We start from the raw sequence: 13,107 nt of genomic DNA on the forward strand, positions 1-13,107 counted from the left end.
TTGAATGCAGCTAAGATATTGTAATAAATTAACATATATTACTTTCTCAGACCAATACGTATAATTTAAAGTTGGCAAATATTTGTATATTTTAGACTTAGATACAGTGTATCTCAAGTAAATCCTAATACTGTAGTCATGCAAATGTTGTGACTACTTTCCTTATGCAAATAATAATATTTTGACATTAAAGTTGGTTTGGAGTATTTCTTACCTTTTCAACATCTGCCTTGGTTGCATTAGTATCATTATCCAATCTTTCATAACTCTGTTGTGCCTTTTCTGCCTCTCTACATTCTCTTTCAAACTTCTTTTTACTCTGTTAAAAAAATTAAAATATCACACTGAGAAAATAAAATCAGGCTAACTTCATTTAAGAAATAACTTTAGATAGCATTAGGAGAAATAACTAACATAGATGACGGGTTGATGGGTGCAGCAAACCACCATGGAACATGTATACCTATGTAACAAACCTGCACGTTCTGCACATGTATCCCAGAACTTAAAGTATAATAATTTTAAAAAGAGAGAAAAAAGAAATAACTTTAAAATGTGCCACTGTGTATTGTGTGGAAATGAACTGCGCACTAAGTAAAATTTGTCCTTTCTAAATTAGAAAATAAATTTTACTATTACAACCAATCCACGTTCCTTAAATATCAGACATTAATTACAGACTATGAGGAAAAATAACATAGGCATGACTGAGTTAATATTTATTATATATCTCACTCAAAAAATGTGTGTTTTATAATTTTTTTATAAAAAATACAAGTCCTCATCTTCAGGAGGACTTTTTTGGTTTGGTGTTTTTTGTTCAGTTGGTTTGTTTTGGCATTTATTTTTATACTTTTTTGGTGAGATCCAATGTAGCTTGGGTATATGGAGCGTCCCTCCAAAGTGGTTTTATATTGTTTCTTCCAGGTGTCCCACGAAGAACATCAGCCCAGACCCCAAATCTTTTTAAATTTTATTTCATTCAAACTATTATGACTTTGTAAAAACTATTCACAACTGAGCCATGTAAAATATATGTCATATTATATTTTCTTTCCTACATAATTTTTTGAAATTCTGGAGTTAATACATGTCTTCGTTTTTTCAATTTGCTTAGTTTCCAGTGCATAATTCAACCCGTTTTTTCCAGTTCTTTAAAACTGTCTGCAGTTAATTCTAACACATTAGGAATTCTATTGATTTTATTTTCTTGATAAATCTTTCCCAAAGGCTTCTAAACTTGCTGGAATTTGAACTCATTACCAACTAGGCCTAATGCATAGTTGTTACTTTAGCATTTCCCTCCCCCATCAACCTGTGGATTCATTTCACCTCTATCTTTGTTTGGATGTCCTATTTCCTAGTTGTATGCTTTCTCCGTTCTTGATTCACTTCCTCATTTTGCTAGAACACATTCAGCAGCAGCCTCCTAAAAGGTCTGCAGGAGATAACTGAATCTCCACGGCTAAAAATGCATTTACCATCATTTTTAATTGACAAAATTTGGCTGGAAATCATTTTCCTTCAAAAACTTAAAAGTATTGCTCCACTATTCTTCTGGCTTCCTGTGTAACTATCCTGTCTATTCCATTCTGATTCCTGACCCATTGTATAAACCATGTTTGTTTGTTTGGGGTTTTTTCTCCCTGGAGGGTGGTAGAATCTTCTCTCTCTCCAAAGTGTTCTGAAATTTCAAGAGATGTGGACCCACTGTGCTGAGCACATGGGATATCCTTTCCATCTGGAAATTCATGTCTTTCAGTTCTGGGAAAACTTTCTTGAGTTATTTTTGTCCTTTTCTATGTTTTGTTCCTTTTCTATGTTTTCTCTTTTCTAGTATGTTTACTATTTTGGAAATGAACCTACTGGATGAGTCTCCTAATTTTCCATATTTTCAATGTCTGTCATTTTGCTTTACTGGGGTATTTATTGAACTTTATCTTTCATTTTTTTTCTAGTGGGCTTTTTTTCCTACTATCATAGAGTTATTTTTTGTTCTTTATATGTTTCTTTTAAAATAATACCTTATTTCATGGATGTAAAATTTTCTCTATTCCCTTTGAGAATATTAGCTAACAGCTGTAAGTATTTTCCTTGTTTGTTTTTGCATTTTAATTTTCATTTCCTTTCATAGTCACATTGCCTTCTTTCCTGCATATTAGTTCTGGTCCCTCATGTGCACATTAGATGTCTTCTTTAAATATCCTGGGATCCTTGGATATCTGCTCTTATTTAAAAAGCCATTGAAAGCTCCACAGATCGGGCTTTACGGATTATGATATTTTCCTCTAGGGTGACATGGCCAGGGAGTTTGTTTCCTTGGAAAAACCTGGCAGCAGTTTTTATAAGCTTTTTCTCCCTAAATGATTAGATTACCCCGAAAGACTTCCAATTTCTTGCCTGGAAAATACACACCTTGCAACCTGTGCTCTGAGAATTCCTCAGAAGAAGCAAACAGGGGATCTCAATATTTTGTATTTACCTAACCTCCTTTATCGAACCAGTTACAATGTTAATTTCTTACCCTGGAAATCCAAGCCCTTAGCAAGTACCAGGTCCAGGAAACCATTATACCTCAAACACCCTGTCCCCATTTTTCCAAATGCCACTTATCAGCTCAGACACCTACTGCTCTGGATTTGTTTACCCATGGTTCCCTAGCAGTTAGCAATTTCCCTTTCTTTCAAGTAACTAAGAGTTTAAAATACAATTTAAAACTACAATAGCTGTTATATCAAGCCATTTGTAGCCAAGAGGTTTCGTAGTTCAGTTTGTAATACAGTTACAACCAGATAGGCCTATAACGTACATCAAATAAATGCGCTCCAGGATTTTTTCAAATTTATTTAAATGTAGGCTTTATTTTGTACAGGTATTTTGATTAGTATGAGACACCAAATGAGGCACTTGTAATTTACTCAAAGCCCCTAAAATATTTAAATACTCATACATAAAGTCACTTTGCTATGACAATTAAGCTTCCACATTTCATTCTCTGAAACTGAGTTCAGAGCTGTGTTTTCCAATCAAGTAACTATAGGCTACTAATTCTGGTACAAACTGAGGCTACTTATGTACAAAAGTATTTTTATATTTGGTATCTTATTTGTGGAAAAACACCTACCTAATAATTCCTTGCAAAAGCAAAAGAACTAGTAGTACAATAATATTAAAAATGCTCCTTCCCTGAAAGATAATATAACATTATACAAGACAGAAATATACTCCAGAAAAGATTGTTTTTCCTTCATCCTTGGTGTGGCAGACGAAGTACAGCCACTTCTACTCCCCTACTCTTGCTTAGCAGAGCCTGCCCCGCCCAGTACAGAGGCGGAAAACAGCTAATACTTGCTCTCCTAGACTCCCCACAGCCAGGGCAGAGGTAAGTAATCTAATTCTGTCAAAGGCATCCAGAGGAAATTTGTTGGGGACTTTCTGGGAAAGTTTTCCTTCCCTGGTAAAATGGGATAGTTGGAAGTGAAATGCTGCCTTTTTCCCACCTCTGGATGAAACTGAATGAGGATATCGTGTTTAGCTCTTTAAGCCTACTGTTGACCTTAAGGAGACATGGCTGAGGAAAAGAGCACCTGGTCAAGATGGCAAAGTAGACAGATGAAAAGAAGATGGAGCCTGGTGACAACCGTGGGCTACTGACTAACTATGGAACTGCTCCATTTCTGAGCTCTGCTCTTATAAAATTGTATGCTCTGTTACTTGGAGCCTTGTAACTGATGGACCTGGCATCTCTGATGCTTCTATCTTCTTAATCTCTGACCATTCCTTTAAGACCTCCTTTACAGGCTCTTCTGTCCTGATCTTAAATGCCAGTACTGCCTATTTTATTCATCCCAAGGTTAATAACTGTCTTTTAATTTTTTTCCTCAATTTTTAATACCCTGTCACTAATTCAACCTGTCCACCAGTTCTTTACATCACCTCGCAATTATTTCAAACGTGTTAGGAATTCTACAATTTCATTCTTGACTAAAGAGGAAGACATGGAACTAGGAAACAGAATCCTACACTTGTTTCTACATATTAAACAGAAATTATATGGGTTAGTTTCCCTCAATAGACTGCAAGTGCTACAAAAACAAGAACCATGTCATACTTACTTTTGTACCTCCAGAGTACATGTCAAGGATACTTTTCAATAAACACAAGTAGAGCTGAACTCACCTTTTTTTATAGCATTGTTAATGCCTTAAAGAAATCTCGCCTACATTTTTGATGCTTCTTTCTTTCTTATGACCTCTAAAACTTTTGCTTAACAACGGTCAATTGTTCTAAAGGCAAGTTGGCACCTATTAAGAATAATTTGTGCCAACACCAATTTTTAAAGGAACCAATGACTCATGAATGTAGGAGTATGTTATTTTGTGCAAATGAAAACACACACACACTCATTAGGTGGCAGATACTAAGGATGATAGTTAAGGCAATTTAAAACTTAATCAACATAAATACTTGGTGAAGTCTTGCTGAAACCAATTAGAAAATCAAAATGAAAATGAAAACATTATTAATATACCTAAGAACTCTCAATCAGCACTGGTGATTAGAATATTACATCAATGGTAGTTACACAGTAGAAATGTAATCAAAGTTTTGAAAATGCATTTTTAAAAGGGAAAGAAAACAGGCTGAAAGCAATGGAAGTATATACATGAGATTTTTAATCTCAAAGTACTTTTTCTAACAAGCACAGGCTAAACTGATTAATTTAACATGGAAAAACTCCCTTCAGCATAATTTTCAAGGAATACGCAGTGTCCACCAGAGAAATATGCTAGTAAAGAGTTAACTGTTCGATAACTTGAGGGTCCAAAAAGAGTATCTTATACTACAGAATATCATTTAATAGAGCTTTTTTTTTTTTTTTTTGACTCTAATCCCATGACACAGATTATAGAGCATTTTATGTAAAGGCAACTGCAGTGTTCTATGTGAACATCTTGTTTTACAAATTATATACGAGAGCATTTAAGAAAAACCACATGAGCAAGTGCCTTGGGGAAATTTTTAAGTAAATAATTATTATGCCTTTATAATTTTGCCCTACAAAGTACTTTATTTCCTACAATGGGAAGGTTTCTATTAGCAGGCCAATATCAGGAGCATTTGCAAAATTATACAATGACTGAACTGGAAGAAACATTTCATATCATCTCGTTCACTCTCTTCATTTTTCACATGCTAAAAATGAAGTCAAGAGAAATCAAGTGTTAAGTTAAAGGTAGAAAAAGAACCTTGATTATTCTCAGTCCTCAGGAAATAGTCTTCTAAGATATATCTCCTTTTCCCTCTTACTTCTATCCTCTATTAATACTTTATAGTAACTACTTTAAAGTAAAAAAAAAAAAAAAAAAGAATCTCCTTAAATGTTCACAATGATTGAAGATTATAGAGTTCTTAAGTATAGAGTTATAAAGGACAACAAGAAAAATGACAAAATGACCTCACATCCTCCATTTACACTTTATTGACTATTATACAATAATACCAATGTCAAATTATTAATAAATAATACACTGAGAAACATTAAACTCAAATAGATATGAAGCATAAAAGTATTTAGGGCTAATCTAGTCTACAAGATTTTATGTTAACCATGAAAATGTCATAACTCACATTATCCATCTGTTTCCAGCACATGTCAAGATATTGTTGAGCTTTTCGTCCTTCTTGCAGATGCTGAAGATTATAACCACGGCCAAAAAAAATAAAAATAAAAAATAAAACAAAAACAAATAAAAATAATTACATTTAAACACTAAAGTCTAAAGTCCCCAAAAGGCTTTTCACTTTATTTTTTTCAAGGTACTAATTATATAACTTTACCAAGACTTAGGAAGAAAGTAATGCAAAACTTCCTAAAAATGCATTTTATAGGATATTGTCTTAACACTCTACATATAACCTTGAAAACAGATACAATTTCCAGAAAAATAATGATTGTCTTGAATAGTAGATGACAAACATTTTTTATACAAGGTCAGATAAATATTGCAGGCTTTTTAAGCCACACAGTCTCTGTGACACTCAACTCTGCTAGTGTAATGCAAAAGCAGCCACAGGCAATATAAAAGTCAATGAATGTGGGTCTGTTCCAATAAAATTTTATGTATGGACATTAAAAATAAAATTTCATATAATTGTCAATGTCATGAAATATTATTCTTTTTTCAACCATCTAAAAATATAAAAATCATTCTTAGCCTGTGGCAACTAGCAAACAAAACCAAGCAGTTGGTTGGGTTTGGCCCATAGGCTGTAGTTTGCCAAACTTAAATCCAAAAGGATCATAAATTAGCAAGAGTATTTTGTGATAATTTTTAGCTAGAAGAAATGTAGTGAAATAGAAAAACCAGTTTATGCTGAACACACATTTTAAAGAAAACAAAGTGTTTCTGTGTGACTATTTCATATACTATTGCAATTGGATGAAAATTGTAAGAATTACCATTTTTCTTTCAGTTTTCAGATCATGAGCATATCTCATTAATTCACCATACACTCTGTGCGCCATTTCTTCTGCTACAACTTCTCGCTGTCCTGCATAGTCATTTAACTCATTAAGGATATTAAAAAAGGCTACACACGAGGTAAACCTGGCAAAAACATTTCAAAATGGTGAGACTTACTTTTATTTTCATTACAAATGTTGGTGAGGTATGGACTGAATCTAACATTTCGCAAATTTTAGCATATTCAACCTAAATCTCAGCTACTAGTTCTAAATTAACTTCATATGGAAAAAAATCCTGCATTAAGCTCAAGTCGTACATGTTTGTATATCTTCAAGTAGTCTTTCATTTATTAGTAAAGGGATATTTGGGGTCAAAAAATAATAAGAATACTACCTGCAGGCTCTTTTGGCATACTGGAATCTCTTAAGTTGCCAACTGACTGGCCTGAGCTTGGGAATGAACTTGGTTGGATTCCTAGGCTTGGTAGCTGAACCTGTTGCAGAGATGATGTGCTTGCCAAATGCATCTCGATGGCTGATCTACAGAACAATTTTGCTATCAGCTCTGGACACAGCTGCCTGTATGCCTGCCCATATCCTGAATGGAAGTGAAGTGCCATTATAGTTGACACCAAAGGGGGTAGAAGGGTCAAAAATAAGGGTAAAAACGTGTGTGAGGGAAGGAGAGAAACAAAGAGAATCACTGTATTAATGTATATATCTACTTAGAACATACTGCGGAACACTCTCTTACAGATGAAGATTAACAGCTCAGATAGGACTCCATTAACACTAAACCTGAGAATCCTAACAACTGACAATTATATACAGAGTTGTTTGTTTAAGTCGAGTCTCCTCTTGTTTCTCCATCTAAACAGTCATCCACATATTCCTCTTTAAGACCACAAAAAAACTCATAAGTGATTTCTAACCTTTTATTTCTAATGCAAAAACTCTCAGTGCTTTTCAACATCCCTTTATACCAGTCAAATTGTTTTACTATCTATAAGAGTAAAAGCAAGAATCTATGAAGCCAACAACTACACGACCAAGTATGAAAAATATCCTTTTCTTCTGCAGACTAAATCCTGCAAGTGGAGTCCTAGTCTACATTTTAATTGAAAATCTGTATTTGACTATTCTAGAAAACTGTTGATCAAGCCCACTACAGTATTTATCCTCATAAAAGATAAACAGTAGTTCCTTCTTTCATAAACATTAATTTTTAAATTAAACTTTATAAAATCTTTATAAAAAGCTAAGAATATATCTTACTAAATAATAAAAATATAAGTATTTTTAAATTTTTTAATATGCATTAATGAACAGGTATGTAATTTACCGTGGCTCTTCATCTTTGGATGAACGTTTGGGGCAGTACTTCTTAACCAGATTTCTATAGGAAGAAGATTTTTTAAAGTTTATTAAAAATTTCAACTATTGTTACAATTGAAATAGTCTAAGTTTTCAATTTCATTCAATCATGAATTTTATGATATAAAACAATTAAGACAGCAATATGATCTCTACTCCATTAGCATCATAGTATGTAATCATTACTTACAATTTGTTCTTAAAATACTGATACCTGGAGAAAGAAAGGTTATTTCTGTATTTTCATATGAATGGAATCATAACAATTTGGTTGATGTTACTATCAAATAAGAAAAGAGTTAAGAGGAAAAATAGAAGGAACAAAGTACAATTGGCCCTCTGTATTCCAGGGTTCCACAACCACAGATTCAACGACGGGTCAAAAATATTCAAATAAGTAAATAACAGTGGAGCTATAAAAAGTAATACAAATTAAAAAACCAATAGAGCCTAACAAGTATTTACATAGCATTTACACTGTATTAGGCATTCTAAATAATCTAGAGATGATTTAAAGTATGGGGAGGATGTGGGTAGGTTATAGGCAAATGTTATGCTATTTTATACGAGGGACTGAGAGCATCTTTGGATTTTGGTATTCATGGGTCTGGGAACCAATCCCCCCCAGGAACAATTACACTCAGTATGTGAAACTGAGTCCGGGCAAAAAGAAACATTTCAAAGAAATACCATCGCTTTTTTTTCACAAATTGGGGACTTTAATACTAAGGTAAAATGTAAGCAGATGCTGACTCAAGGAATAAAAGAACAGTTTGTCACCATCTCCATAACTCCACTTTTATATGCAAATCATTATGTGACTCCTTACCCTTCTCTTTTCTAGGCAAATGAATTATATTCTGACTTGTAACTGTTTTTTGCCTTCATCCATGTCTGTTCTTAACATTCTTATAGTAGAATGCTACCTTATTTCATCTTTTCAAAATCAGAAAGAGACTAGCATATGGACTTTGGAGCCAGATTGGACTACCTTTGTTTGAATCCTGGTTGGCTGGTTTGTTGGTTGGTTGGTTGGTTGGTTGGTTGGTTTATTGAGATGGAGTCTCACTGTGTCGCCCAGGCTGGAGTGCAGTGGGGCGATCTCAGCCCACTGAAACCTCTGCCTCTGGGGTTCAGGCGATTCTCCAGCCTCAGCCTCCTAAATAGCTGGGATTACAGGTGCATGCCACCACACCCAGCTGATTTTTGTATTTTTAGTAGAGACAGGGTTTCACCACATTGGCCAGGCTGGTCTCGACCCCTGACCTCAGGTGATCCACCTGCCTCAGCCTCCCAAAGTGCTGGGATGAGCCACCATGCCCAACCTGAATCCTGGCTTTTATGTAGTACCTATGTGACCTTGGACAATTTGCCTAACTTCTCTGTCCCCTCATTTCCTATAAATGGTGCAAACAGTACCTACCCCATACAGTTACGAGAATTAAATGATATAAAGTGCTTTATACCCTGAGTCTCAAAGTATGGTCAACCTGGGTCCAGCAAGGGTCCATAGATTCTATGGTAATAATCTACAATGAGATAAGTACAGAAGTTGGGAATAATTGTATTTCTTTTGAATCTAATAATTAAAAACTAGGGCCTATATTTTCTATGTCTCTTTTATGTCATGTTTCTAGTATTTAATTTTTATTGTTTACAAAAGCATCAGTACACAATGGATTGGAAACTAAAACTGGTCCATCATCGCAAACAATTTGAGATGCACTGCTTAAAACTATAAGCAGTTTTAAAGTAAGTGGCCCTACTATCTTTCAATACTATAAAAGAATCACTGTCTTAATTATTCTCAGATTAGTATCAATTAATTCCACTTGAATCAATTTATTCATTCTACAAATTGTCTATTATGTGCTAAGCACCATGCAAACTACTAGGAGCATCATAAATAAAAGAGGACCCATGAGCAGGAGACTTATACTCTATTGAAAGGAGACAAGTATAAACCAATAATTGTAATATACTGCATGGTAAGTGCTATGATAAAGATATACAAAGAAAAGGAAGACCTAACACCCAGTGAGGGGTGGAAAAAGAACAGGCAAGACACTGAGAAAAGAGTTCAGATCAACATGTATTGAGTTCCTACCATCAAGAAACCCATAGTTGCCACTGATTATAAAGTTAGGGACGAGATGAAAGCATTAGCACTTCACCCACTCTAGGGTGCAACCATAGCTCACTGTAGCCTCAAACTCCTGGGCTTAAGTGATCCTCCTGCCTCAGCCTACCAAGTAGCTGGGACTACAGGCACACACCATCATGCCTGACTAATAATATTTACATATACTTTTTAAAGAGACAGGGTTTCACTATGTTGCCCAAGCTGGTCTCAAACTCCTGGCCTCAAGTGATCCGCCTGCCTTGGCCTCCCAAAGTACTGGGATTACAGGTGTGAGTCATCCTCCTTGGCCTTCAAAGTTTGGCTGATATTTAATATGTCACTACACTAATACATGTACATAATTTACAAACTGTGCAGTCATATGCTCAAACATTTTTTACAGGTGAGCAATAAAAAGTTCAGAGATCTCTGGTCTAGAGAAATCAAATATATAGACACTCTTACATAACATAATATGGTAAGAACAATAGAGGGCTCTGTAAAGAGGGTTCCCCAGGGGTAAAAAGCTAAAATTTCTGATTTGCTGACTAAGCCTAAAGAGATAAACAGGAATTGGGCAACTGGAAACCCCTGGGGGAGGATTCTGCTCATTAGAGAAGATCTAATGAGCAAAGACAAAGAAGTGGGGAAAAACAGAGCATTTAAGAACTGTAAGTGGGTTCAATGTTGCTGGAACATCAAATATGAACTAGAGAATTTCAAGTAGTAAGGTGAAAAGTAAGAGGGGAACGAAGCAGAGACCCTTCTAAAGTCATATGAAAGAACTCTGAATAAATACTCTTGACCAGTGGTTATTAATCCTGGTTACCCAAACACTAACAAAACTCACTGTTATGAATGATTTACTAATTCACCCAAATATCAGCAAAGCTACTATCTGCTATAAATTAATTATTTCAGATACTAGACTGACAGAAAGAAAGGGACGAGTCATGGTTAGCAAACTAGTAATTGGGCATGACCTACAGTCCTTTCTACAAAAGAACTCAAAAAGGAAGAAGGGGAAAACATGATCAACAGAATAATTCACTAGAATAGGCAAATTCAGATACAGAAAATAGATAACAGTTGCTAGCACATGGAGGAGGAGGAAATGACTGCTAATGGGTACAGGGTTTTCTTTTTGGGATGATGAAAATATTCTAAAATTCAATTGTGGTTATGGTTGCACAACTCTGTAAATACACTAAAAAAACACTCAAGTGTAGACTTTAGCAAATGAATCTTATGGCATATGAATTATACCTCAATAAAGCTTCTATAGGAGGAAGAGTGGCAGTTGCATAGGCAGTCCATCTGCCCCAGGTACCTCTATTCAACAAGTCTAAAATGAAATTTATCTACTTTTTAATCTTCTTTTACATACCTCTTTTCTTACATTAGTGGCACTACCATCCATCTAGAATTTAGACATTTAAGCCAAAAATTTGACAATCATCCTACACTTTCTCCCACCTTAACATGTTCAATCCCTACAGATTCTATTTCCTAATTAACTTTGTTAAAAACAATAATTTTTATAATAAAAAGGAAAAAATACACAAAGAGAAGCCCTGTCTTGTAACTACTTTATAAAATTGTTTTGTATACAGATGTGGGAGGACAGGCTGCTGGAAGCTACTGTAATATCTTGAAACCATAAGGGGAAAGACCAAGAGATGTACGATAATGCCCTAACTTCATCACTGAGCTCTAGAATGCCGTTTCCAAATTTGTTGTATAAAATGACTCTATTACGTGAAGCTGAATGCTTCTTAACTGACACTATAGAAGAGTTAAATAAAAATGCCCAGTAGAGATATATAGTAAAAACTAGAACTCTAAAGAAACATCTGGGATCACGATGCAGATATGAGGGTAAACATTTGTAAAGACAATAACAGAAACAAGGAGTTACCATTTGTCATCCATGTATTACTTGCCATTACCATTTGTCATCCATGTATTACTTGCCAATCTTAATGCTAAACTCTTTATATATAATCTTATGCTTACAACAACTGCAAGCAGATATTATTAGCCTGACTTTACAGGACTCAGACACATTAAGTGACTTGCCCACAGTCAAACAGCCAGTAAGTGACAAAGCCAAAACCTTCCTCAAATCTGATGTCAACACCAGAGATGGTTAAAATCATGAATGTGAATGAGGCTACTAAAGAAGTATGAAATGAAAGGTAGCTAAAGACCATCTACAAACACAAATTTAACAGGGAAGGAAGAAGAGTTGCTTCAGAAGAACAGTAAGGATGAACTAAGCTAGGAAGATTACCGGTAAACAAACTATGTCCCACTACCTATTTTTAAAACAAAATTTTATTGGAATGCACTACACTCATTCATGCATGTATTGTCTATGGCTGCTTTTGCACTACAACAACAAAGCTGAGACAACCAAATTGAGTAGACATATGGGTAACAGAAAACCCAAGAGAAGGGATTTTTTTAAAAGATGTTCTCAGACAAGCCAGGTGAGGTGACTCACGCCTGCAATCTCAGTGCTTTGGGAGGCCAAAGTGGGAGGATCCCTTGGGGCCAGGAGTTCGAGGATGCAGTGAGCTATGATCGTTGCCACTGCACTCCAGCCTGGGAAAGAGAGTGAGACCCTGTCTCTTAAAAAAAAGAAAAAAAAGAAGACACTTAAGACATTTTGGGAGGCCAAGGCAGACAGATCATTTGAGGTCAGAGTTTGAGACCTGCCTGACCAACATGCTGAAAACCTGTCTCTACCAAAAATACAAAAAAATTAGCCAGGCATGGTGGCGCACTCCTGTAGTCTCAGCTACTCGGGAGGCTGAGGTATGAGAACTGCTTGAATCTGGAAAGCGGAGGTTGCATGCAGTGAGCTGAGATTGTGCCACTGCACTCCAACCTGGGCGACAGAGCAAGGCTCTGTCTCAAAAAAAAAAAAAAAAAAAAAAAAAAAAAGAGGAAGAGGAAAAGAAGAAAAGAGGAGGAGGAGGAGGAGGAAGAACAGAGTGAAGAAGAAGTTGTTCTAAGACAGAAACAGTCTATTATCATCAAATCAAAGATAATAAAACAGGTACCTAAAATATCCATGGAATTTAGCAATTACCAGGTGATTTAACGGTGTGGTTATGACAGGCACAGTCTCCAACCT

The 13,107-nt window shown here is 35.3% G+C and overlaps 1 protein-coding gene across 6 annotated transcripts in view; it reads right to left on the reverse strand.

Moving 5' to 3' along the window:
* Nucleotides 1-13,107, reverse strand: part of FNBP1L (formin binding protein 1 like) — a 106,259-nt gene that overhangs the window by 24,680 nt on the left and 68,472 nt on the right. For 4 of the 6 annotated variants that reach the window (XM_003308219.7, XM_524770.8, XM_009425602.5 and 1 more), the window contains exons 3-6: nt 7,812-7,865; nt 6,464-6,611; nt 5,632-5,694; nt 215-319 (exon numbers count right to left, since the gene is read on the reverse strand). In XM_003308219.7, the coding sequence (XP_003308267.1) occupies nt 215-319; nt 5,632-5,694; nt 6,464-6,611; nt 7,812-7,865 (370 nt within the window). Of the gene's footprint in view, nt 1-214; nt 320-5,631; nt 5,695-6,463; nt 6,612-6,863; nt 7,068-7,811; nt 7,866-13,107 lie in introns of all 6 variants that reach the window. The other 2 variants (XM_063799533.1, XM_009425606.5) reach the window with 2 other exon arrangements.

The sequence above is a fragment of the Pan troglodytes genome, chromosome 1 (genome assembly GCF_028858775.2).
Source record: "Pan troglodytes isolate AG18354 chromosome 1, NHGRI_mPanTro3-v2.0_pri, whole genome shotgun sequence".
NCBI lineage: Eukaryota > Metazoa > Chordata > Mammalia > Primates > Hominidae > Pan > Pan troglodytes.